Source organism: Danio rerio, chromosome 17, assembly GCF_052040795.2.
Source record: "Danio rerio strain M-AB ecotype USA chromosome 17, GRCz13ab, whole genome shotgun sequence".
In the NCBI taxonomy this organism is placed as follows: Eukaryota; Metazoa; Chordata; class Actinopteri; order Cypriniformes; family Danionidae; genus Danio; species Danio rerio.
In genome coordinates, this window is record NC_141037.1 from 36,892,129 (window position 1) to 36,919,164 (window position 27,036).

At 37.2% G+C, this 27,036-nt stretch overlaps 1 protein-coding gene across 7 annotated transcripts in view; it reads right to left on the minus strand.

Moving 5' to 3' along the window:
* Nucleotides 1-27,036, minus strand: part of rnf144aa (ring finger protein 144aa) — a 69,034-nt gene that overhangs the window by 31,081 nt on the left and 10,917 nt on the right. For 6 of the 7 annotated variants that reach the window (XR_015512711.1, XR_015512710.1, XR_015512709.1 and 3 more), the window contains exons 2-3: nucleotides 4,699-4,849; nucleotides 1,471-1,575 (exon numbers count right to left, since the gene is read on the minus strand). Coding sequence is in view for 2 of the 7 variants with exons in the window: in XM_087289416.1 (XP_087145542.1) it covers nucleotides 1,471-1,575; nucleotides 4,699-4,833 (240 nt within the window). In the remaining 5 variants the exon portion in view is untranslated. 7 annotated transcript variants of the gene reach the window in all.

A 27,036-nucleotide genomic window follows, 5' to 3' on the forward strand; every position in this document is an offset into this window, starting at 1 on the left:
CTGGATTACAAGTCTGACACTGTACAACGTACAGTGAGCTACCGAGCAAACTAAACATGCAAGAAAAGTTCTTCATATGGAGATATATATACTCAAAAAAAGTTATTTTTTGCTAGTTTAAACTAATTTAAAATGAGCTGAAACAACACAGTTCTTGAGATTTTATTGGGCCAACTTAATCGATTTGTGTTGGGACAACATGAATGAGCTGTGTGGAGCCCTGCATTTTTTACAGTGTAGATGAGACAAATGTATTCTTCTATAAATAATATACACCCTTAAGTAGCTTTGTGTTATTTATTTGTTTTTCGATAATATAATTAACTTATAATTTAATTGCCAAAAATATGTCCCTGTAAATATCTTTAGAGTGAAAAGGAACAAATGTTGTTGGCATCATACTGGCCCATATCATTCATTTTACCTAGAAACTGCAGTCAAACATATAATGAAGTATGCTTGGCGGTTTCACAAAAATGTGGCTGAAGCATGTATTTTGATAGTTAGTAATTGTTTATAGTTTATATCAAAGCCTCTTCAAAATACGTCCAAGTAATGTAAGCGCTGTTCTGTTATTGTAGGGACCCTGATGTCACATATTCTTGCTCTTAAAGGTGACACTGAAGAAAACAAACTGTGTGACTGACCTGTTGCTTTACATATCAGTCAGGTGGCCGTACAAACTGCTCTGAAATTCAAAATTTCTACTTTGAAGACTATAATAATGCTATGTTACTGACCACTAACTATTATCAACTCTGGGTTATAATAGCAAATATTTAACATTCAAATTGCAATAATATTTATTATTATGGTTATGTCACGCATAAAAGGATGTAGGTTCCTAAAACAGATTTTATTTTTTCTCCAAATTCTGATAGTTTCCATTAATTTTTTCTCTGGAATTTCCAGATTTTACAAGTCCAGAGCTTAGAGTATAAGTAGAGCAGACTACAAAATTAAATAGTTAATTTTTACTGTTTAAAATAACAAAAAAATTATATTTATATTTTTTATTTTTATAAATATTTTATATTTATTAAAATAATAATATTTCGGCGACCCGGTGGCACAGTGGGTGTATGGGTGTTTGCCAGTGAGGGGTTGCAGCTAGAAGGGCATCCGCTGCGTAAAACATATGCTAGATAAATTGGCAGTTCATTCCGTGTTAGCTTAATCCCGAAGAAAATGAATAAATGAAGGAATAATAATATTTCATTTTTTTAATTTAAAATATGATTTAATCCCATAAAAGCTAAATTTTCAGTGCCAAAACAATATTTTTGGGAAAGGAAAATACAAACATTCTCAAAATATTCTGGACAAAAACAAAGTGCAAAAGGAAAACATTATTTTGAATAAAAGGCTTTTGTAAGTGTTCACTGTCTTTTTTAACTAATTAAAGAAATGCATCCTGTCAGAATAAAAGAAATCTTTTAACCTTAGTACAGTAGTGTATCCTGAAATTACCTCATTTTCTTGTAAATGTCCACGTTTTGGGCAGGCTGAGTCTGGACAACTGATGGCGGTTTCAAAGCCCTCTTTGATAAGAAGTTCCACGTACTGCTTCAGGCACTTTAAGACACAAGACATTAAAAAGCAATTAATAAAATAGAACATACAGAAAAATACATTATATTCAAGCAAATTCGTTTGATTTTCTGTTTAAATTGCTCCCTGCTTCTGCGAGTGCGAGGACAGCGGCACTTAACCACTCGTAATGAACTGTTAACATCCTCAAAACAATTACAGAGTGTAACATCTCAATTTAAGGAAGACGCAGTCACTTGTCCAAGACTAATTATCCTTCAATGTTAGCAATTTGCGAACTGGCTGTTTTAATAGGCTATGAAAAAACAAGCTTATTTTATTATTTATTTATTGCTTCAGGGAAAAAATAGTACACATTTTCCATAAAATAAAATAAAATAAAATAAATTAAAATAAAAATTTAATCTGAACAAAACCTTTTTTGAGATTTTAGGAATGTTTGGCAAGGCAGACTGAGGGTGTTTCCATGAACATGCTTTGCTTAAAACACAAAGACAGTTTTGTCTCTAGTAAGCTCAGACTGTCAGGGTTGGTGATGGGAAATGGGGAAAAAGGAGCGAGGACTCAAATGCAGGGAAATGGGATTTTATTAAATAATAAAAATAAAATAAAATGCAAAATTAACTACCCCGAGGGGGAAAACATTAACAAAACAAATACATACACATACAAACAGGACTGGGCAGACTGGCAAGGATGAGGACTGGAAACACGACAGGACTAGACTTAAAACGACGAAATGTGATGACGAACTGACACAGGACAGCAAAAGTGAGGGGTATATAAACTGTAGAAGATTAACACACAAACAGGTGAACACAATTAACTAATAATGGGTTAACAAGGAGGGTGGGACAAGACAATAGACGGGAGAGCGCATGACACAGAGAGACAATACAAGCCATGCGCTCACATAACACAACAAGAACATGCAGCCAATGAGAGAACTCATTAACCGCATGTTCATGACAACAAACACAACACTGAAGCACACGACAAAAGCACATGACCACAATGTAAACACCGAGCCACGTGCTTTGACAAGAGACGCAAGACACGAGCACACGATGAATGAAAACTCACCATGCGCTCACATATGCAGCATGCATGCTTCATCCCAGCGCCGACCAAAACCGAAACCAACAAGACTGAGACGCTGGGAATGAAACACCATGCTGCTGACAGACGAAAACACAAACACGAGTACAAGAGCCCACGCGTCTGAGGGACGCAGAGCGCGCACGCGGCCACGTCAAGCAGGAGCGCGCACACTCTGCATACACCCACGACGGCGCGCGCACACAGAGACAGAAACAGGACCAGACATGAGTAGCGTCAAAGATCTGCCACCAAAACAAGAATTTACAAGATCAGAGTGGCAGAACCCTGACACAGACAGAAGCAAGACAAGGCTTTTCAGAGTCAGATGAGGAGATGTTTTGCCTTTACCCTGCTCCAGTGGCTCCTTTTCCCAAATGTTGCCTTCTACATCAAGATATAAATAAAATCGGTCTCCAAACAGTGTAAAAACACAACAGAAAGAAACTGCTCCCAGAACAGAAAATCTCAGAGGGCTAAAGAAGCCTTCGATGTTTATTACTGGACTGTGAATTGCATTGCTGAAATGAAAAACAGTTCAGTTGGCCTGTGGAGATTCTGTCTATAGCTGTGAATCCTGTGCTTAAATATAGACACGTTTCAAAATGACTGAGGCTTATGTAACAATCTCACGGATTTATTTTTAGACGTTCCATTCCGATAATAGTGCAGCCTAAAGACAGGAATCAAGAATGAAATAATCTTTATTTTTGAAAATAAGGCAGAGGATACCTTTTATTTATTTTTATTTATTTGAGGTAAATTACAAATTTGCGTTCAAATAATATCTTGCTTTTAAATCTTTTTATTCAAAATTAAATAAAAAAAAATTGCAATGTTTAGATGGCATTTACCTACTGTATATTCATAGTTTTATTAAATGTATTTACATTTGATTTGTAGTGTATTTTGGGGATAAAATAAAACATGTGAGCAGTGATTAAATGCATGCCTTAGATTGTACCAGTTTTTCATAATTCTATTTTTATTTTATTTTTTTCATGTTAATCAATTTTATTTTAATTATGCATTTCATTTTATGCAAATAAAGTAAAATAAAAACAAAACATTTATTAAACTAAAACAAAATACATGCTGTTATTAAATACATGTTTTGATTGTACCTTGTTTTTAAAATATATTAGAATTCTATTTTTAATTTGATTTATGTAATTTCATGCTATTTAATATATCCATTGCATTTTATGTTAATGAAACAAAACTAAACCAAACGAAAACCAGTCAAAATGAAAACCAAACAAAACGAAAACCAAATTAAACAAAAATCAAACCAAACCAAACAAATACCAAACTCATTCATTTATTTTCTTTTTGGCTTAGTCCATTTATTAATCTGGGGTCGCCACAGCGGAATGAAACATCCAAACACACTCATTCACTCTCATATACGGACAATTTACGCTTACCCAATTTACCTGTACCGCATGTCTTTGGACTGTGGGGAAAACCAGAGCACCCGGAGGAAACCCACACGAACGGGGGGAGAACATGCAAACTCCACACAGAAACGCCAACTGATTCAGCCGAACCCGAACCAGAACCAGCCACCTTCTTGCTGTAAGCCGACAGCACTACCTACTGCGCCACCGCGTCGCCCCAATACCAAACTCAAACAATGCAAACAAAAAACAAACAAAACTAAGACCAAACTAAACAAAAATTATACCAAACCAAACAAGTACCAAACTCAGAAAAAGTGAAAAAAACTAATCAAACCAAACAAAAAACAAACCAAAACAAAACAAACAAAACAGAACTCAAACAAAGCAAACAAAAACCAAACAAAAACTAAATCAAACCAAACCAAATAAAAAAACAAACAAAACAAACCAAACAAAAAAACCAAACCAAATAAAATGAAAACCAAAAAAAACCCCAAACAAAACAATACAAAACAAAACAAATACCAAACTCAAAAAAGCAAATCAAAGCCAAACAAAAACAAATCAAACAAAAAACAAACTCAAACAAAGTGAACAAAAAACAAAACAAAAGAAATCAAACCAAACCAAACAAAAAAATACTCACCATGGTGCAGAAGACGCATTGGCACTGGGTGATGGTGGTCATTTGCTCCAAGGGAAACTCTCCCAGACACAGCTTACAGGACACCAGCGGGTCCAGGGCCAAATCCCAGGTAGGTCGGTACCTTGCTGTGGTCATGATGCCTGCCGCGCAGCTGAAAAGCACAAAATAGCTGCTATTAGAGACAGCCTGCACACTTTAATACACCTAAACAAACATTGCAAAGCTTTTAACCGCCATCAGTCTGAAGTGCCGACGGTAAGTGCTCCTCTAATGCTAATATCCACAACTTCGCAAAACATCAACCCGCTAAATGCACATTAAATTAGCCGCATCTCTTTTTAGAGAAGGTCTAACAGATGCAGCGGCGAAAGGGTCAAATACATTTACCCGCATTTACAGATTATGTAACTATAGGCCTGGCCATGAAGAGCTTTTCGCTACTCTAGTCTGACTGTAATGGAATGAGAAGTTGGATAGACGGAGCAATTTCTCCTCTTTAGCTACTGAATGAAAGATGACTTCGTTGCGTGGTGCTCCTAAAATGAGAAGGTCAGGAGAGAGAGAGAAAATCTTAACTCTCTGCCTACGACTCTCCTTTTTTGCATTTTTTCCAGTGAGGGTTATTTTTGGAAGTCTCGACTATGAGACGCTTTCATTTTCTCAGGCTGAAGTGGGCCACTGTGCTGGGAGGCTCGTGTTTTTAAGTGTTTACAGGAAGTGAGAACATCAGTGCTCTGCTTGGTTGATGGGTAATGGGGGAAATGAGGCACAGATGCTTCTGCCGGTGGCGCTACGGGCACCTGAGGCATGGTGTGTTTTGCACTTGTGGCAGGATGAGGGAAGATACTTCAGTCAGATATCTTACGCTTATCACACTCAGAATCATTCAGGAAGCTTTTATAAACATTACAGTAAGGTTTAGAGCTAGCACTCAGGACATATCATTGGGCTGTGTGATTTTGGCTAAAATTAGTTTTGATAATAACGGAGCTAAGAGCGTTTTTGTGCTGGCTCCTTGACTGGTATAAAGGGATAGTTCCTTCAGAAATTTAAATTTAATTACCCTCATGAGGTCCCAAACCTTCAACGTATATACATTTTTTTTTCTGTTGAATAGGTAGCCATTGACTTTCTTTATACGGAAAAAAACTACTATGGATGACAATTGTTTCTTTCCAGCTTTCTTTCAAATATCTTCTTTTGTATTTTTAGAATAAAGATACTGCTCTTTACTTGATAGTAGTTAAAAAATACCACTTTTTTTGGAAATGGGCTCATTTTAAAACTCTCCTAGTGTTAAACAGTTGAGTTTTACCATTTTTGAACCCATTCAGCTGATCTTTGGATCTGGCGGGTGCAGTTTTTGCTTAGATTAGCATAAATTATTAAATCGATTAGATAATTAGCTTATCCCCAAAAAAGACCACAGATTTTCAGTGAATTTCCTATAAAAAGAATTCCAACTTCCAACGTGTCTCCATCATTTCTTAAACCTTGTTGAAAATTCGGATCAGATTGAATTGTAGCTGTTTTACACCTGTACCTTTAAATGAAAATGAGCTGGTTCTCCCCACCCACTCTTGAAACATTTTGCTTCAGAGAAGGAGAACCGCACACATAGCAAAATTTCTCTGGCCCACATTTGGCCCACACAATCAGGTTTGAGCTTGGCCCACATGCCCAGGGCCGGAGCAAGCTGAACTGCCGCTCTAGGCAAAGGACGGTTATGCCCTTAACCATAAAGTGAAAGCGAGGTGGGGTTTCGAGGAAGCTGTCGCGGACGCCGCCGCCCTCTCTATTTTGCCGCCCTAGACGAGGATATATCTGAGGGTGCGGGTGGTGAGGGTAGTGTCGCGAACGCCGCCCTAGATACGGAAATAACCGAGGGCGGGAGAGGTGAGGGTTGTGTCTGGGACGCCGCCCTTTGTATTCTGCCGCCTAGGTCACCTCTATGGATGCGCCGGCCCTGCACATGCCGCAGTAAATTACGGTACATGACTGGACCAAGGCTGACTTCCACAAAAGAGCCAAACATGAACCATATCTGGGTCAAGTCTCGGCCAAGTTATCTGTATCTGCCAACTGATAACTGGGCCTGAATTAAGAGGTTGGTGTGTCAAGATTACAATAAAATTGATAAAGCCATGAAACATTGCGCTTAAAGCACACTTTGGGCGTGCTTTGTCTCAAAGTGACCTAATTGGTAGAATTTTTTTCTTTTCCCAAAAATGATATGTGGGTCAAGATAGGCCAAACTTACGTGGCCCATACATGCCAACTTACCCAGCAAGTTTTTACACAGCTGATGCCCTTCCAGCCGCAACCCATCTCTGGGAAAATACTATGCACATTTCAATCAATGTCAGTGAGTGGGAAAAACCACACTGCTACATCACGGTGTGGTAGGCCTCAAAAATGCTAAGATTTGGATCTTATTCTAACCTCAGAAAATTAAAAAAAAAAAAAAAAAAAAAAAACAGACGTGCTGTGTTTATATCATGTCAATATGATTGTGTAAACACTATACCAACACACAGTTCTGTCCAAACAGCCTCCAAAGGTTGATTTTACATGACAGGTGCCCTTTAAAGCTTGACGCTTCTGTAGTTACATCGTGTACTTAGACTAAAAGAAAGTGATAAATTGCTATAGCTGATATAGGAAATATACTCCCATTACAGTATAATAATCAAGCAATTTTGCTGCCATATACCACAGCTGCAGCAGGCGCAATGATAATATGCAGTGCCTGAAAATCATCTGTTTGCCTTTGTCGTGCCTTTGACTGTCTCTGGACCTCTGCTGCCTATGGAGGATGAGCGAGCACTTGAATTTCATCTTAAACATCACTAAAGGTAGTTATTGAACCACCTTTGTTCAAGTATTTTTTTTTTTGTTTTCAAAACATGTCTACTAGATGTCTAATAGACATCTAAAAGTAGTCATCTTGGCTAAAACAAGCCTAAATTTAGCTGTCAGTGAAAATCTAATAGTCGTCTCCAAGAATAGGCCAAAACTAGACTAGTCATCAAAAAAACAGAAATGAGTGACAACACATATAAAGTCTGTCTATTTTGACAACTAGTCTAGTTTTGGGCTACTCTTAAATGTCTAATAGATTTTAGATTTTAACCTCGTTTTAGCCAAGCTATCTAAATTATAAATTGCTATCATCTAGGCTGATATACTCTCATTGCAGCATAATAATCAAGGAATTTTGCTGACGTTCCATGCCTGCAGTAGGCGCAATAATTTAACGCAGTACCTGAAAATCATCTGTTTGCACAGGGATGCCTTGCAACCATGGGAGTTTTTAAGGAACTTGATTGTCTAGGAACCATTGCTGCCTATGGAGGATGAGCAAAGTCTCAAATTTTATCTGAAATATCACTAAAAAGACAAACAAAGGTGGATCATTCTGCTGTGGCGAGCCCTGATAAATAAGGCACTAAGCCAAAGGAAAATGAATGAATGGATGGAAATGAACGAATGTCTCGGTGGATTGGAACAATGTGAGGGTGAGTAATTAAGTAAAATTACCTTTTACTTAACCCACATTAAAGCAATGGCTTTCAGACAGAAGCTTTGCTCTTCTGAGTTGAAAGTTAAAGAGCACTTAAGCTCTCGTTTATCATTTCCTCAAAAAGTCTCAGCTGTTTCCGCTTGATACAGTCAAACGGCGTGAGGTATTGACGGCTTGATAACGCACCAGTGCGCAGCCTCCTGTGTCTCAAGAACAGAGATGCCAAAGAGAGCTGATTTAGCTGGTTGAGCTCAGAGGTCTTACATCACTCTCCCTTCAGCCTGTCACATCCTGTCTCACTCGTCCACATCCATCCATCTCTGACACTATCTCTCTCTGCCCACCACACCATCCTCAACCATTTCTGAGCAACACCGAAAGAGATACCTCACGAAACAGATGTGCAAGATATCTTTAGGCTGATTTGTTGTTGTTGTTTGTTTAGTATATACAGTTAAATACAATACCTCAGGGATTTGCTTCTTTCAGAAAGTGCTGAAATGATGTTTAATTGAATAATTAAGATGAATCAGAAGCCGAATTGTTAATTCCAAACAATTCCCATCCCAATTTACCCACCCTACACATCATTTGTCAAGGTCTGCTGTGATAAATGCTGTGTGAGAAGAGGTGGTGCACGAGAAAGTTCACTGAGCTGTATTACTCAGAAAGCAATTATCACTTTCCAACATAGAAACAATAACGAGGAGAAGCACAACATAATTCTCAACAATGCAGCCCTCAGAGAGAACGTTGCCTTATCCTTACTTCAGCTTCTTATCAGATCACTGAACAGAAGAGCGCGATCGTTTATCATGTGATTTGATCTACAACAATATAAAAAAAATCCCCATCTCAGTTCACACAAAAAATACAAATCTATTATCCTTTACTCACCCTCATGTCAATTCAGTGCATTGTTTGTTTGTTTTTTTTTTCCTTTTTTTTGTGGAAGTCAAAAGATGATATTCTTACGAATATGTGCAAAGTTTTTTTTTTTTTGTATTTAGCCTCCAGTGACTTTCACTTCATCACAAAAAGAGTTGAAACTAGCTACAAAATCTTCTGTTTACCTTATGGTCTGACATGTAAATACAGTGCATATATTGGTTTTTGCAGTCTTTGTAAATGCATCACTGCTGCATGTGCTCATTAAGCCTAGTTCACACTACAGGATTTTAAACATCAGCAGATCGCTGTGCCGTTCACACTACATGACTTGACTTTGTGTCTTTAAATCTCTGTGGTGTTCACACGACGCAACACTCTGTGAATGATCCACAAGAGGGGGGTCACACACTACATGATCTGACAACAACTTATTCCCCATCAGCTCATTCAAGCTACCAAACCACAGCCAATGACATTTTTAGGGAGGAGTCGTCAGAAAAAGCTGAACACTATTGGCTGCTTGTGTGCTGATGACATCACTGACAGCGTTTCAAGCTTTGGAGAAAGGTTTGAGTGGATAGATACACAGAGTTTTAATTTTTGTAATTTTATAACTCTTTGAAATAAAACTAACATATTTATAACACCCTGCCGTTTTCTAACTATCAGTGTATTTCTTTCTGACATTGTTATTTTTTTTTATTACAAAACAGTAAAGAACTGAGCATTTCTGCCTTAAATTACCATATTGGTTAAAATGACTGCATGCATGTCTGATACTTTTCACTGTGACTTTAAATATGTGTGCATTTTCTTGCCTAGCAATTTCCTGCTAACATAAACAAAACTTTCTGATGGCAAAAACATCAATTTACTTCAGATATCTTTCAAAACAGCATATTCTGTGCTGTGAAATAGCTCCTGTTTGAAAGTGAAAATGAAAGCCAAGACCTTTGAGTGTTTTAGTATCTTAACTACATATTTATAGGCTGTATTACCAAAAAAAAAAGATATTTTTAGGGTAATGTGTCATTAAATATGATGCCAGACATTCAAAGCTTAATTTAAATATCTCAATAATATCTTTGAATGTAAATATGTTGTGACAATATGGCGTTTTATATAAGAATAGTCAGAATGAGCAGTATGGTAATTCTAATAGTTACAGAATTCTAGTTCCACTGTTAATATAGCCTACTCTCATGTCTGTACTAACGCAGAATGAAGCGAGTCCACCGATGCCCATTCTGACCAATCACAGATGTTTCTGCTGAGCTCCTGAACACAGCCATTCAGCTCATGCTGATATGCTCTCTCATTGGCTGCAGCTCGTCACTACATCTGACCACACGTGGGGTTGAGTCGGCCGACTGCTCTGGAATATTTAGCATGCTGAATGTTGGATTTCCGTCTGCGAGGTGTCGGCGACGAGTCAGCGAGCCTCGTTGATGCGTTGTTCAGTAGTTCACACATAAAGAGCGGCGAGCGCCGAGCACTCGCAGATTTCTTCCCGATCACAGCCCGATCTGTCGGCGAGCTCGTTAACTTCCAAATCGGGCTCAAATCAGGCTTAAAATCCTTTAGTGTGAACTAGGCATTACATAAAACAATGCAAACACATGCATGTTCAGGGTCTTACAACTGCAAATTACAGGGGGTTTTGACCCCGCTAAATGATGCTTAATTCCTTAAGGATGTCAAAACAAGACGTTGGGACAAGATATCTCAAAATTGCTAAAAATGGATACCCCTGTTTGTGCAAGTAAACTCTTTATTTATGTAGTGCTGCGCCGTTTAAAGTCTGGACTTTTTGACCAGTCTGTATAGACTGGAGTATTATAAACATATGTGTGTCTTATAAATTGTGTCACTTTGACATCTTTAGGCACTTCTTTCCTCTTCATTTAAGGGGTGGTCCACAGTTTATTTTAAGGCTTGGTTGTATTTGTAAGATGTAAAGCAATCTGTGCTCAGGCTTCATTTGTAGAAAATCGTTATTTTTAAAAAATATCTTACTTTGATTATATACAGCTACTCAACTAACATGAAAATGAATGTCACATTTCCTAATTCCTCTGAAAGGCCCACTCTCAAGAGGCTCTGATTGGTCAGCTAACTTAATGTTCTGTGATATTTGAAGCGGCTTCACGTCACCAGGAAGTATCAAGCACCTTCAAGCATGCACTTTTGCGCTGTGTAAACAAACACTGTCAGTCAGAGTAGCTGTTAGCCAGCTGTTTCAGTTTGTGCCTGGAACTGACAAAAAACGAGGAACACACAGCTGAACCTCACGCCTGCTCTCTAAAATAAAATCTGACAAGTGTCTGTAACATATATACAGAATAAGCATGGGTAAGTAAAATAGAACGTTCCATATCTTGTGCACGTTTGTTATTTGAGCTGTGGAACACACTAAAAGCAGCCACATGCAGTGCTGCTGAAGAGTGTGGCTGTTTACCGCTGTTTGACTGATAAATAAGAATTTGTAGCTAAATTGTTAGCGGTGCCAAAACAACATTAACCCATTATTTACATCCTCGTTTACGTCCACCCAACAAAATACCATTATTGCTTGACACTGTGCATGTAATAGATCAATTTAACAATAAAAATACTTACAGGTTGTGGCTCACAATCCACAGCTTCTATTGGAGGAGTTTTAACCGAATCCAGCATTAAACTGGGAGAGATTCTGGAAGCTGTCCTTTGTCAAATGCTAGCTATATTTTTTTTATAATTCTCTCGAACATAATTAAAATTAAACTGTAAGCACTTCTCTCTTTGTATCATGTCCTTTGAAAGCTCAAATACAGAAACAGAAGAAGCTCTGTGAAAATAGCAGCATTTGAACAGCATTTTAGCTCCTCTGCTATAACATTATAGCACCTCTGGCCACACCCCTTCGCTGTGCGGGGTACATGCACATGTTGAATATGTGTAACCTGAAGGGTTTGTGATTTCACTAGCCCAAATGTATTTTTTTATAATCCCCTAACTTTGTTTGCTGTAGGCTTTGCTTAGCTAACTAAGCCAAGCTTGAGTGTATTACGTAGCTTCAGAAACGCTGTTTATTCAATTCACCTTTATTTGTAGAGCGCTTTTACAATGTAGATTGTGTCAAAGCAGCTTTACATAGAATATAATAGTGAATTGAAACTTGCACTTGCAGATCAACTACTTTTGAAACAGCCAATGAAGTATTAAAGATATCGCCACTGGAGGACTTATTTTTATGTTGTTTGTAGGGACGTAATGATTGACCTGACTCATGATGCCATTCACAGTACTATTCTCACGTAATACAATTAATCACGATTTTTTAACAAAATTACTTGAGACAAATTTAGGGTGAACAAGTGCCTTTTAATTTTTTTTCAAATGCTGCACATTTTTACACAAAATAAAATATTTTCTGCAATAACTAAATTGCAGTTTTAAAACAAAATCCAAATAAAAAAGTGAATAATACAAAATAAAGAGGACTTTTTAATATCCCTTTAACTGCCTAATTGCTAAGGTGTTGCTAGGCGGTTGCTAAGGTGTTCTGAATGGTTGATAAGGTGTTGCTAGGCAGTTGCAAAGGCATTGCTAGGGTGTTCTGAGTGGTTGCAAAGGCATTTCTAGGCAATTGCCAGGTTGTTCTACGTGGTTGCTAAGGCGTTGCTAGGCCATTGCTAAGGTGCTTTAAGTGGTTGCTAGGCAGTTGCTAGGATGTTTTAGGTGGTTGCTAAGATGTTCTGAGTGGTTGCTAGGCAGTTGCTAACATAAAGTACCATGGTTCTAGTATGAATTAGCATGTTGCTAGTATAGCTTTAGCATAAATTAGCATGAATTTAGTATTAATTAGCATGTTGCTAGTATGATTTGGTATGTTGTTAGTATGTCCAATGTAAAGTCAGTGGCAGTTTTTTTACAGTGGAACTTAAGTCTATGGGACAGTTGCTAAGATGTCATAAGGTGTTGCTAGAGTGTGGCTAGTAAGTTGAAAGGTCATCAGTATTTGGCAGACTGGTTGTCTGTGTTAAATGAGCCCAACCTTAAGACTGTATGACAGTCTGTTGGAAAGTTATGAGGTCATAAAGTTTGGTCCAATGTTAAGTCAATTGGACTTTTCCAAAAGGTTTGGATCAGTTTTCGGAAAACTGTAAGTCGGGTCAGTTGGAAAACATATAACAACCTGAGTCAGACCAGTTTGGAGGTTTGGTGTTAGTTTGGTGGTTGTAGTATGAATGGTCTAGGTGGAGATGCATATAGAAATTTATCTGAAGAAGAAGACGGGAGGTTAGTACGTTTATGTAGTATTACAGTATGTTGGGTTTTTATACCACTATAACTACAAAAATACAAGACACTAAAGTCCTTTTTGATTTAAAACAGTAAGTCATTTTCATCAACCCTATCAAATAAATACTGCCCATCCCTGATCTTGGCAAACCAACATTACTTGTTGCTCAGATGGTAATAAACACACTCGCGCACAGCACAGCATACCTTTCCTTCATCCATACAGTACTTTTTATTCTCTTATGGTGTTTTTAGATCCTCAAATATGCAATAGGTGCAGAAGGTGGACTATCTCAAAGGCCTTGCGCTGGTCTCCAAGTCTCCTCTCCATTATTTATTCTCAGAAAGAAATGGGTCAGGCTCACAATGAAAGCTGAGAAGTAGAGATGCCTGAATATTTCAAGATATGGATGTCTTTGTCCAAGCCTCGGCAAACATGAACACAATGTTCCCTCACTCAACGCTTTCTGACTTATGGCTTGTACTGGAACATCCTTGAAAAAGGTAGAAGCGTTTGCCAGCCCCATAGACTCACTTTGACCTCATTTACCACAAGCATCATATCTCATCATCAGCCTTTGTGTGATAATATTGTAATAGTGTTTCATAACACGTTCAGACAATAACTGGGATCAATCAGATTAGGGCTCTACAATCAGAACTAATATCGCAATGTGCAAATCAGAATTAGTCACGTTGCAGAATCTGCAATATCTGTTTACTTTTAGTTCCATTCATTCATTCATTTTTCCTTCGGCTTAGTCTTTTTATTTATAAAGGGTTGCCACAGCGGAAGGAACCACCAACTTATCCAGCATATGTTTTTAAGCAGCGAATGCCCTTATTGCAGCAATACACTACAGTAAATTTAGCTTATTCAATTTACCTATAGAGCATGTTTTTGCGCTGTGTGGAACACCGGAGCACCTGGAGGAAACCCACGCAAATACTGGGAGAACATGCAAACTCCACATTTTGCTGCAGTGAGGCAACAGTGCTACCATTGAGCCACCATGCCGCCCCCAGTTTTGGTTTATTCATCCATTAGGAAATTTGAGTTGTGAGTCACATTGTGAAGTTTAACTTTAATAGAGTGAAAGTTTTTTTTTGCTTGATTTGATTTTGAGGACTGTGACTATGAGGTTTCAAGTGTATTTTAAGGTGACCCAGAGGGAATGTGATGGTGAAAAAAAAATCTTTTTTTTTTTTTTACTTTTTCTGCAAACACTTCCCTTTATACATGTCACCCTTCCCATTTTTGCTGGCATTCTCCCATATTTTACCATTTTATCCTGCTATCATTATATCATTAAGAATTTTACCATATTTCTCAAATAATTTTAATCTTGTAAGCATGCTGAAATTAACATAAAAATGTCTGCATTCAATTTATTTTCATTAAAGCTCTGCGTAGATCATCGCCCTTCATATGCAAACCTCTGAATCAGCGAATGCATGTACAGTATAAGTGCTGACTGACGGATGCACTCAGTATCATAAACTCATCCCAGATCAGCTTCAGTACATGCCATTTAAAGTGTCACCTCTGTTTTAAAACAAGTGAAGAGCAGCAAATGAATCTCTCGTTGTGTATTGTTTGATAACAGAGGTGTCAAGAATGCAGAGATCTATAATGAAAGCATTTGATTACAATCACTGTTTGTGCTTATTTAAGAGAAATTGTGTTTAAAATAAAATACGTAGGATGGACATGTTTACATAATAACTGCATTTATCCATTTAAACACACACCCGAATCCCCCCACTTTAGCTCCTCTTTAAATGGCGTGCACAGAAGCTGATCTGGGATCAGTAAATCATAAGGAGCGCGTCCGTCAGTCAGTCTGATTCAGAGGTTGCATATAAAGGGCGATGATCGACGCACAGCTTTAATGGAAAGAATGTGAATGCAGACATCCTTCTATTAATTTCGGCATTCTTTTAAGATTAAAAATACATGAGAAGTATGAAAAAAAATTAATGATAGAACGAAAGTTGAATAGAATAGTAAAATACGGGAGAATACTGGCAAAAACGGGAGGGTTGACATGTAAGAAGTGAACAGGGAGTGTTTGTGGAAAAATGGTTTTGCGAGGGAACACAAAACCTCTTTGTAAGGAAACGAAAACAGTTTTTTTTCTCCCACCTTGTTTTTTACCCCACCATCCCGTCTCTACCGGGTCTCCATAGTATTTAAATCATTTGTGCATTAGAATTTAAACATTTGAAGTTTTTTTTTTATATATACAACAAAGACTATGATGTGTTATTAATTTACATTAGAGTGATTAATTTCCGCACTTGAACACAGTTTGACTCTCCAGAAAATGCTATCTGTTTGATTTATTCAGATTATCTGTCCTCTAAAATTACCCCAATTACTATAAAAATTATGAATTATTTTCAAATTGAGCTTTTCAAGTCAACAGGTGAAATTATATTCATCATTACACAATATATAAACAAAACATGTCCCTTGTTTGTGCACCCCTAAATCAGATGCCAAAAACCCATCAGACAGGCATAAGATACAATTTAATTCATTTCCCACATTATAATTCTTTAAAGAATGAACAACAGAGAACACAAAGTATATGTTACAACATAATGTGCTTTAACATGATTCATTTTAAAATTAATTATTTTTTTACAGTTGTTTTGTGTGAAACTTTTTATAGTAGACATAACATTTACATGAATGTTTACTTTCACAAAAAAATAAACAAATAGATAAAAAATAATAATAAATATAAAAACTAATAATAATGACAACTTAAAAAATAATACATTAAAAAGTAAATAAACAAATAAAACTCCAGTGTAAAGACAATAACTACAACAAAGCCCCTGACAACATTTCAAAGATCATGTTCCAACTAATGCCCATGCATGTATTATTTTAACTTCACTTACAATGACCTGCAAGTTTTCCATCTGTTAAGGTCAAACTAAAAATGCCAACAGCGTCTCTCGCTCTATTACTTTCTAAACAGCCAGCATTTCGTGAGCTTAACCATTAACCACAACTAACATCTGATGGCCTGTATAACTAGTCAATTGCCAAGAACATTTAAATGAACCCGTTCTTTAAAGTTGTTTTTACCAATAGGACGTTACTTTATCACCACAGCAAGGCCCCTGCAACATAATGAAATCACCATTCAATAACAACAACTTAGAAACGATAACAGTCACAGAAAAAAATGATCTGTTGGGTTGTGTATTATAGACTATTGCTACTTTCAGAGTAATTGTAATTATGGGACAACTCTGAGCGGAGGCACGTCTCTTTTGCAAAAAAATGAAGAACAAAGAAATCTCACAGTTAAGAAGCTGTAATGAAATGACATGTTTAGTGAAGCTTAAGTGCCTCCAACTGTTGTGGCTTCTGCCATTTCTATTAATTTTACACAGCATCATGACAGCTAAATCAAAGCTTTACATTCTCACTGTACAAATGACAGTTCCATTATCATCATTCTAAATATAACTTCAACAAAGCATATCTATGACAGCCAAACAGCATGACACATTTAATACTGAACAAATACGCAGACTGTATATCAAACAGCCAGGAGTGTGGCTCATCCAGCTATATTATCTATTTAATAACAGCTTTGTGATAATACAGATAGTACAACTGTGAATATATTGAAAAAAAAACAGTTTTGGAAAATATAATTAAATAATAATAGAATGTAATGTAATGTAATATAAGTAATATAATGTAATTTAATATAATATAACATAAAATAACGTAACAACATAACATAACGTAATGTAACGTAACCTAATAATATAATATAATATAATATAATATAATATAATATAATATAATATAATATAATATAATATAATATAATATAATATAATATAATATAATAGAATAGAATAGAATATAATATAATATAATAATTTGGAGATAAAAGCATTTAAAAAAGGGGTAACACTTTTTGACGAGGGACTGTCATCACTCCTGTGTAATCATAACATGGCACGTCCTGAAGGAGATTGAGGAGATTTTAAGGATTCTTATGACAACTGTTATGAAGCGTAATTAGCTCAGTTTAGAAACAAAGGTGACATTGTTTGAGATGTCTTTGTCAACTTAACATTATCAAGACAACATAAATCTGTCATAAATCTGTCATTAACATGAGTGCCATGAGGCTATTATAATGATGCTATGAATTTTAAAACAGCATATTGTTCTTGACCTCTACAGTGGTACAAATTGTATCAGGTAATAACATGCCCATAATTTTAATGAATAAGCACACTCTGAAAAAAATATCTATAAATTAGCAGTTTTCTGTATTTTGTTATTCATGTTTTTATTTTTCCCTATTTTATTTATGCCTTTGAATTGCATTATTGTGTTTCTTTTAACAACTTTTGAACCTTGCTTAAAAAAGTGACTTTTAATATTATTTTTAATAGTTTAAAGTAGGCACAATATTGGAAAAATTGGATATTTTCTGCGTTAGATATTGCAATATGAATACTGTTTCACAAGGTGGTTTGAATAACTGTGTTTGACAGTCTAACAGTATGCAGGTACAGAACTTGAATAATCACAATGCAAAAACAATGCTGTTCTTAATTTGCTTTGTCTCGTTTCTAGTTAAAAGTTCTTAAATTTTAGATCAAGAAAAAATACTGTTCCCCTTCGGTTGGGGAACTTCAGTGCCATAGAGTGGGTTGATTGAAATCCACGAATGGGAGGATTCGGTTCAGAAGCCGCTTGTCTGAAAGAGTATTGAACGGGCCAATGAATGCAATGAATTGGCAGCGTAAGCTTGCACAGGTGTACTTCATTGCCAATTATCCCAGCATATAAGCACACCTGGAGTGAGCAGACGCCATCCTTTTCGCTTCAGAGACTTTCTGATCGAGTCGATGAGGGTTCCTCCTGCTGTGACCAGCGATTCTGAGCGAACGAGAGCATTCTCCCGGTCCAGAGTGTGTACAGGCAGCGGCAGACGGTCGAGCTGGGTTTCTCCCTTGCCTGGCGTTCTTTGGGTCCGGTCCTCCAGAGCGGTGCGTATAAAGTTGCAAACTTCACAGAAAGAGCAACACAGTCGTGCAGCACGTCCTTTTCAGGACGGCGCTCCGACTGTGCGTTTCTGGATGCGGTGGTTTCCTGTCCTCGGATGATGGGCACGGGCACTGCGTTGCATGTCTGGGGGGTCCAGCATGTTAATGCGCTGCTCGCGGGCAGTTCATGTCGTCATTGCGATGCCATGACTGTTGCGCAGTAAAGATCGCGGCTAGCCTTTGCAAAAGGGCGAACCACCCCAGTTGTCCCCTGCTCTGCAGCGGGCACTCGGGCAGATCTGAGGGTTTCAGCGAGAGATAATCCGTCGCCCACGGGCCCGCGGACCTCCCGCTCCTCTAAGCGCTCCATCCAAGCTTCGGGCGGGGGAAGCGATCCGTCTAACAGATGGTAGCCCTTACGCCCGATGACACCGGAGACCAGACGTCCACCGCGGCATGATGTGCAGCACCTGAAACTACGGATACTGGAAACCTGTGCTGGCATTTCTCCTGCGGTGTTGCTATCAGTGTGTGAAGAGTGGGAGAAGAGAATTGCATTGACAATCCAACACAATGGGCAGCACATTGAACACAATGGCCATCATGGTCACCGCTCATCTTGAAAAGTTTGCCCCTCACATATACTAATGTGCCACAAACAGGACAATATCACCAACCATTCCCATTTTATTAAGGTTTATCCATTTAAATGGCCCACGCTGTAGATTATAATTTCGAAATAACTGCAAAATAAATAGTAAAAAAGAAAAACACCACCATAAAGGACAGAAATGGAAGTATAGCTTTGGATGAGAAACATGGGAATGTCCCTGAATGCTGGAGGTCCGGTGTGTTTTCTTTTATCTGCACTGGTCTTTGGCTGCGGGCTGTTTGTGCACCCACTGAGGTGGTATGTCAGCACTGAGTCTGTCTTTCTCTAAAGGTCATTCCTGGCTTCCTGTCAAAAACTATAACCTCATTAAACCACCAAGTAAATGCCAAAGTGGTATATAACAAATATCTATACATGTTTTGTACAGCAAGTGAGAGAACAAGATTAGTTCTTTGACTTTCACTAATCACCATCAACCCTCATTTGGGCCTTCCTTCTGAAATGAAAAGTGTTAGGGGGTATCTTCATTAAAGAGGAGCTATATGTAAATTTTTTTTTATTTATTTCTTGTTTTTTTAATTGCTAATGTGTACACAGCTTTTAACTTGGCTCGATTTTTAATGTAGATACAGGTTTAATCAAGACTAGAGCTAACCATTGTATTACAGGAGCCCTACAGGAACGGGTTCACATCCAGTTTTTCTTAAGATTTTGTCATGTGTATTTTTCATACACAAGAAGCAGATTCAAACATGAACAAATAAGCTGTTAATTAAACAAACAGCAGCAGCTTTATTTATGCTGACTAATGTATAGAATAATCCTGTGTAATATATTTATTTAAATATTGATAAGAAGTCCAAATTGCTCACACTGAATAACTGAGTGCTGAGAATATATTCAGAAATATCTGGACCAAATGGACTGAATACGTAAGGTTACTTTATCCAGATTTTACAGAAGCATAAAAAATGCTTTTTGATTTGAATATGCAAGGTAAGCATTTCATAATTTAATAACCAGTAAGCTTTCTCTCACAGTCTCTTCTTCAGACTAAGAACAGATATGTAATATTATTTAGTAAAGAGTTTGACTATAAGGTGTATATTTGACCTTACCCAAAATGTGTACATTTTTGTTATTAATATTGTTTACATTATTATTTTATCGTTATTGTTATTTGGAATGAACCGCCAGCTTATCCAGCGTATGTTTTACGCAGCAAATGCCCTTCCCGCTGCAACCCATCACTGGGAAACATCCATACACACTCATTCACACATTTACATTACGTTCATTTATAGCATACCTAATTCACCTGTACCGCATGTCTTTGGACTGTGGAGGAAACTGGAGCACCCGGAGGAAACCCTCATGAGCACAGGGAGAACATGCAAACTCCACACAGAAATGCCATCTGATCCAGCCGAGGCTCGAACCCGTGACTTTCTTGCTCTGAGGCAAACATGCTACCCACTGTGTACCGCGTCACCTGTATTGTAATTATTTCATTCATTTTCAGCTTAGTCCCTTTATTAATCTGAAGTTGCCACAGCGGAATGAACCACTAACTTATTCAGCCTATGTTTTACGCAGCGGACGTAATACTACAAAATTTCCATTTTAACTTTAACAAATCAGAGCTTGTTGTTGTTGTTGTTGTCAGGAGTAGCTCAAGAATGCAGTATGGCAGAAAATGGACAAGTGTGCTCTAGGGTTGCACAGTCCTATAGTATCGCGATACTATGGCTCCAAAATACTGACATTGCCACTGTAGTTTGTAAATGGTGGTATCGTCATTAACGGTCTATCTACAATCATGTTGGATATGGAAAGTCACTAAAATGCACACACGTTTGTTATAAAGTCTTTTAAGGGGCTGATCACACAGAACGAGCTTTATGCGATGAGAGGCGCCTTTATTGAATGGTTTACTAATGGCCGCAAGCATTTTGCACGCTACTTATGCACCCTGCACTCCTCGCGTTTTAACCGCCTGCTGCACCTTGCGTTTTTGCTCTTGCGCGCCGTGCGCTTGCAGACAAAAAAAAGTCAATTCTGAGCAGAAAAAGCGCGTTACGTCAGTCGCTTCTGCTTCATTGTCCAATCAAATGAAAGCAGAAGCAGAGTTTCTGTTGAGGTACCTGCAGTGTTTGTGTTGTCAAGACAACAAAAGAGATGTTTGAAGAGGAAGGAGAAACTTGTGGTTGCTGTTTTGAGTTATCCAGTGCTGTATGACTTCACAAATCTTGAAAATTCACAATATTATCAAAATTATATTAATATCAACAGCAAAACTCTCGTACAATGTCCAGTCTTTGCCTAGCGACATAAAAACTGCACCACACTTCTTTTTTTCTTGCTAACAAAAAAGGCAGTGTGGTGCGCGGCATGTGTCTTGCGGTTTTGGAACGTAATTGCGCATTCGGTTTCATCGGCCCCTAAGGTTGGAAGTTTTCTGATGTTTCCTGACGTTTTAAATGCACATATGAATCAGTTCATTTCTGTTCCTTTCAATTTGATTTAGTAGCTACAACAAACAAAATGGCGCAGTAGGTAGTGCTGTCGCCTCACAGCAAGAAGGTCGCTGGTTCGAGCCTCGGCTCAGATGGCGTTTCTGTGTGGAGTTTGCATGTTCTCCCTGCATTCGCGTGGGTTTCCTCAAGGTGCTCCGGTTTACTCCACAGTCCAAAGACATGCATTACAGGTGAATTGGGTAGGTTAAATTGTCCGTAGTGTATGAGTGTGTGTGGATGTTTCCCAGAGATGGGTTGCGGCTGGAAGGGCACCCGCTGTGTAAAAACGTGCTGGATAAATTGGCTTTTCATTCCGTTGTGGCAACCCCGGATTAATGAAGGGACTAAGCCGACAAGAAAATGAATGAATGTATGAAAGACTCCAAGTGAAATTTTGAAATCCTTTGGGTTGTTACCTGATAAGACTGAAAAATAAATTGATGAAAAAACCAAAATAGCAGCAGGAAACCACCTCATATAGCTTAATTCGTTGGAAAATGCTCTTTTGCAACAAATTTCACTTGGCATAAATTGTATCTTTATTTTAATGTATTTTGTGTTGGTTTGTCATCTACAAAATAAACAAAGTGACATGCAAATAATACTTTTTTCAATAATAAGATGAATTCATGAGTTATGAATTCAATTCAAGACCTGTTATAAAATGTACAAATTAGTATTTCTGACAATTTTCTTTACAATTTTAGTTATGAATTACAGTATTGCATTACTACTTGGTATCATGATACTTCAGCTGGTATAGCATTAGAAGATAAATTAATGGCATCGCGAAAACCCTAGTGTGCTCTGATATGCAAATTAATTTGTCTTCGTGATGTCACGAATACCACAAAATCAAAACGTGCCTTTTTTAAGTTTGTACAAGTACAACAGTACATGCTGTTTTTTTATACATACAGTTGAAGTCAAAATTATTAGCCCCCTTTTGATTTATTTATTTATTTATTTTTAAATATTTCCCAAATGATGTTTGACAGAGCAAGGACATTTTCACAGTATGTCTGATAATATTTTTTCTTCTAGAAAAAGTCTTATTTGCTTCATTTTGGCTAGAATATAGCAGTTTTAAATTTTTTAAAAACTATTTTTGGGACAAAATTATTAGCCCCTTTAAGCAAATTTTTTTTCGATAGTCTACAGAACAAACCATCGTTATAGAATAACTTGCCTAATTACCCTAACCTGCCTAGTTCAACCTAGTTAAGCCTTTAAATGTCACTTTAAGCTGTATAGAAGTGTCTTAAAAAATAACAAGTAAAATATTATTTACTGTCATCATGGCAAAGATAAAATAAATCAGTTATTAGAAATAGGTTTTTAAAACTTTTATATTTCATAATATAGCATTAAACAGACAGCGAAGATAAAAAAAAAAACTTGTGAATAACACTAAAATCTTCAGGTGACTGTGACCCTGAGTGGACAAATGCTGCTGTTTGGTCAAAGAGAAACATGCACACATGTGTAACCGTTCCCTCGCTGTTTGTCTGACCTTGCCAAATGACCCACATTCATCACCCAAAGCGATAGAGTGATTTTATTTTTGGCTCTGTCTTCATAAACTTTAAGATCCCAGAGGTGAACTACTCCCAGTGAGCAGACAGAGACAATTATCTTCAGCTCCCAGCAGTAAGATCAAAACCGAAATCTACAACAGGCTGTTATACTGAGCTGATACATCAAGCGAGCATCCTCCACTTTATTCATTGAGAGCTATTTTGTAGTTCAGTGACTCAGACAAGGGTACAATAACAGCTTTGCATGAAATAACGAGAGCCAATGTCAGCCTTCAACCCTAACATACGTCATTCATGACAACATTAGTCTTTTTTGCAAAGAAGTTTCCTTGAAAGTCACAGGCTAGATTAAAAAATAGCATTTCTAAAAGGCTAGTCTCTCTAAAAAAAGAAATATTTTGCTGCTTGTTTAACCCTCTACTGCTCGACATAACCATATGGCAACATAATACTTATGTTATTTCCTTCCACTGTTTTTTAAAGACCAACATAATTTTTTTTTTGTTGTTGGAAAGAGAAGACCTTAAAGAAGCCAATGATGTGATTTTGTTAAGTCACATGACCTGCAGTGTTTTTCTGTAGTGTGATTTCTGACAGATTGGTGTTTATTGTGAGTAATTGCTAAATGCAAATGTAAACGTTAATAAAATCAAAGGATCACATTATGTCAGATTCACAAAAAAATCTGAAATATCACCTTCATTTTTAAATGTTTCTTAAAAGTATATATATATATATATTTTTAAGAAACATTTAAGATGTCAACATGTCAGGCTAAATAATTCAATAAATCTTCATTTGATTCAAAAACACAGTTTTTATCTGGAGATAATTTTCCCCTAATGAACTTAATTAAATAGTCTTAGTAAATACTTTTCCACATCTATTTAGAAAAATCGATTTACTCAGTTTTTTTTTTACCCAGACATTTAAAATAACATATTTTAGAGCAGTAATCACAATACAATGACACAGTGAAAACAGTGATCTGTTTGTTCAAGGTAGGCCCATGCCTAGTGGTCCATCAAAAATTTTTTTAGCACGCTAGTATTAGTAAATGATTAATTTCCATTCACGCTTCCAGAGACTGTATCCTTCTGAAACAAGCACAGTTTGTTTTGCTCCCCCAAAATCCAGCTAAAACCATGCTGTGTACACCTGGAATTAAGACATAAATGGACAACACTGTATGCAAGTGGAAACGTCTGAAAGGCTTTTTGAGCTTGTTTATTTTTGACCTCTCTTCCAGAGGAAAACTTTGCCACTTTGTCATCTGAGAGTGTAACATGTAAAATAGCTCAATATTGGCCTGTTCTGATCCTAAAATTGCAGAGTTCTGTATGGTTTTTAGACTATCAGAGCAGAAACCAAAGCTCTTTCTGCATTTTTATTTTTGGTCTCATTTCAGGTGTAAAATATACAAGCTTATTTCTTAATATTATGCAAAGATTCTAACAACATTCTCAACAAGAATTATCTCACAACAATTTGTATCTTTTTAATTTAGTGTCTAACTCATATGAATTCGTATCTCATTCGTACAACTTGGTACTATTTGCTTATTCTCCAATGATGATTGGGTTTAGGGGTGGAGTTTGGTACATTTCTGTACGACTGAATTAGCCAAATCAGACTGAAAGATCCACGTAAACAGCCCAAAACAATGATGTTATCTGCATGCACTTTGCACTAGTGTCTAGGGAGGTGCAAATTAATGGCAAGCTCGAACAAACATTACATTTGTAGTTCATTTTGCTGTGGCGACCCCTGATAAGTAAGGGACTAAGCCGAAGGAAAATTAATGAATGACTGAATGTTGTGAGACCCAATGACTGGATGAGACTGCGTCCACGAACGTCAAGGGTTGTTTGTGTTTGTTTCCATGATCCATGGGGTTTTTTGCATGGTTTTCCCTGTGATTCTGTCAGGGCTGATACAGCAAAGCTATTTGCAGCAAGCTTTTTTGTCGAGAGAGCTGTACGAGAATTGGAGAATGGCGGACTTTGTCCTTTAACAGTTGAGATAGTTACCATTCAGACACATCGCCTATATCCGTGCTGCAGTGTTCGCACATGTTTAAAATCCTTCAGATTACCAGCAAGGCTAATAGTTGAAATAGATTGGGAAAGAGACCTGTTGCACTGCTATCCACTGTGTCTGCATTCAGACCCAGGGATTGAGGAGAAGTCCTCCTCAATTATAGTTTTTATATAAACACGATTATCTTTATAATGATATAAGAAATTGTGGTTATGTGTATATGAAATTATGAATAAAATATGTAGCAGGACATTCAATTACCTACTGTTTATTTATTTGCATTTTAACTTTGTAAACTATAAAATCGCGGGTCTCCTCATGGTTTGTGTGTTCTTTTGTAAACCAACTAACAAAGGTTGTTCCCTCCCCTCTTTCTCCCCTGCTCTGCCGGCCATGCCCACTCCCCCCTCTGCTCCCACGCCCATCTCGGAGCATTTTTTTTAAAAATTCAGAGGTAGACTAGAACCGAAAGAAGGGGCTTTTATGGTCTTTTAAAGAGCTCCAAAAAGATACTGTTTGACAACCTGCATGTAGTAGACCACATAAACCTAAACCATAAACCATAAACATAAACCAAATCCTGCAGTTTGAGATGTGAAAAACAAACATGCAAATCACAGAAGTGCAGATACAACAGAGGAATAAATTCTCAAACAGAATATCATGGAGAGCTATAAAAATCTGATCAAAGATGGGAGGACATATTGTAAAGGTCAATCCCTTCTGAAACAGTTCTCTAATGATTTGAGTTCACTCGTCTGGCATGTACAGATGGTGGAAAACATTTTCCAGTGTGACTAAAGCATACCATTATCTCCAAGGATGAATATGATTAAAACAGAATCAAACAGTAAGAAATGTAACCTCACTGTAGAAGACAAAAACTTGAATGAATGAAGAAGAAAAAACATAACATGTCAGAATAAAAGTAAATCAAATTATGGCTAAACATCTTCCTCCTCAGAAGCCTTGCGGCAGACCATTTGCGCCTGAAAAATTAAGAGGATATGACAAGAATGCTGTGGAGTACTTATTTCTATTGACACAATCAGAAAGCGAGAGCCTGAGGTAATCTGTGAATGCCATCTGTTGTCACTCAAGGTTTTGCAGCTCAAAAAAAAGCACTACAATTTATTACAGAGAAAATATAAGTTCAAACCATTCATTTTACATCAACAAAAAACACTTACAACATAAAAGAAACATATAGCATACAAAAGCACAAACAATGATGTCAACATCTGAATATGAAAAGATGTTTTCAAGATTCAAATGCACATTTTCTCCATCGTTAATTCAAAAACATTATAATGAAGAGTACAGTAGTAGCCTATAGGCAACAGCTGTGAATAATAAGCTCTGAATCACAGCCGTTGAGGTCAGGATGTGCCCTAACTTGTCTTCTTTAGCAAACACACCCTTTCTGGGGGACAATTTATACACAAATTCCTCATTGTCCTAGTCTGACACACAGTGCAGCATCTCACAGTTGAGTAGAAACTGAATGACTGTCTTAAAAATAATTTATTATTACCTTATTGTGCAAAGAACAAATAAAAAAGTAGGCACAAAATGTTCTGTCTCACATAAAAACCTTACAGAACTGATCTCCTGTGTTTAAAGAGGTATTTTTTGCAGCTCAGCGGATGAGTCAGATTTCACTGGTTTGCTGAGACAATCAAAGTTCTAGTAAAAATGTGGCGTGAAGCCCCAGCAGCTAACAAGCATTTGAAAAATGGTGAGAAGATTTAAGTAGCTGAAAAAGGTGAGATAAGTTTTGCGCAATAAATAGGTCTGGGTGGGAGATACAGTATGGCAAAAAAATCTTGTATAAGCAAGTAAGCCATCTCATATCCTGATTTTTGTTATTTATTTGTGTATTCAAAAAATTCATAG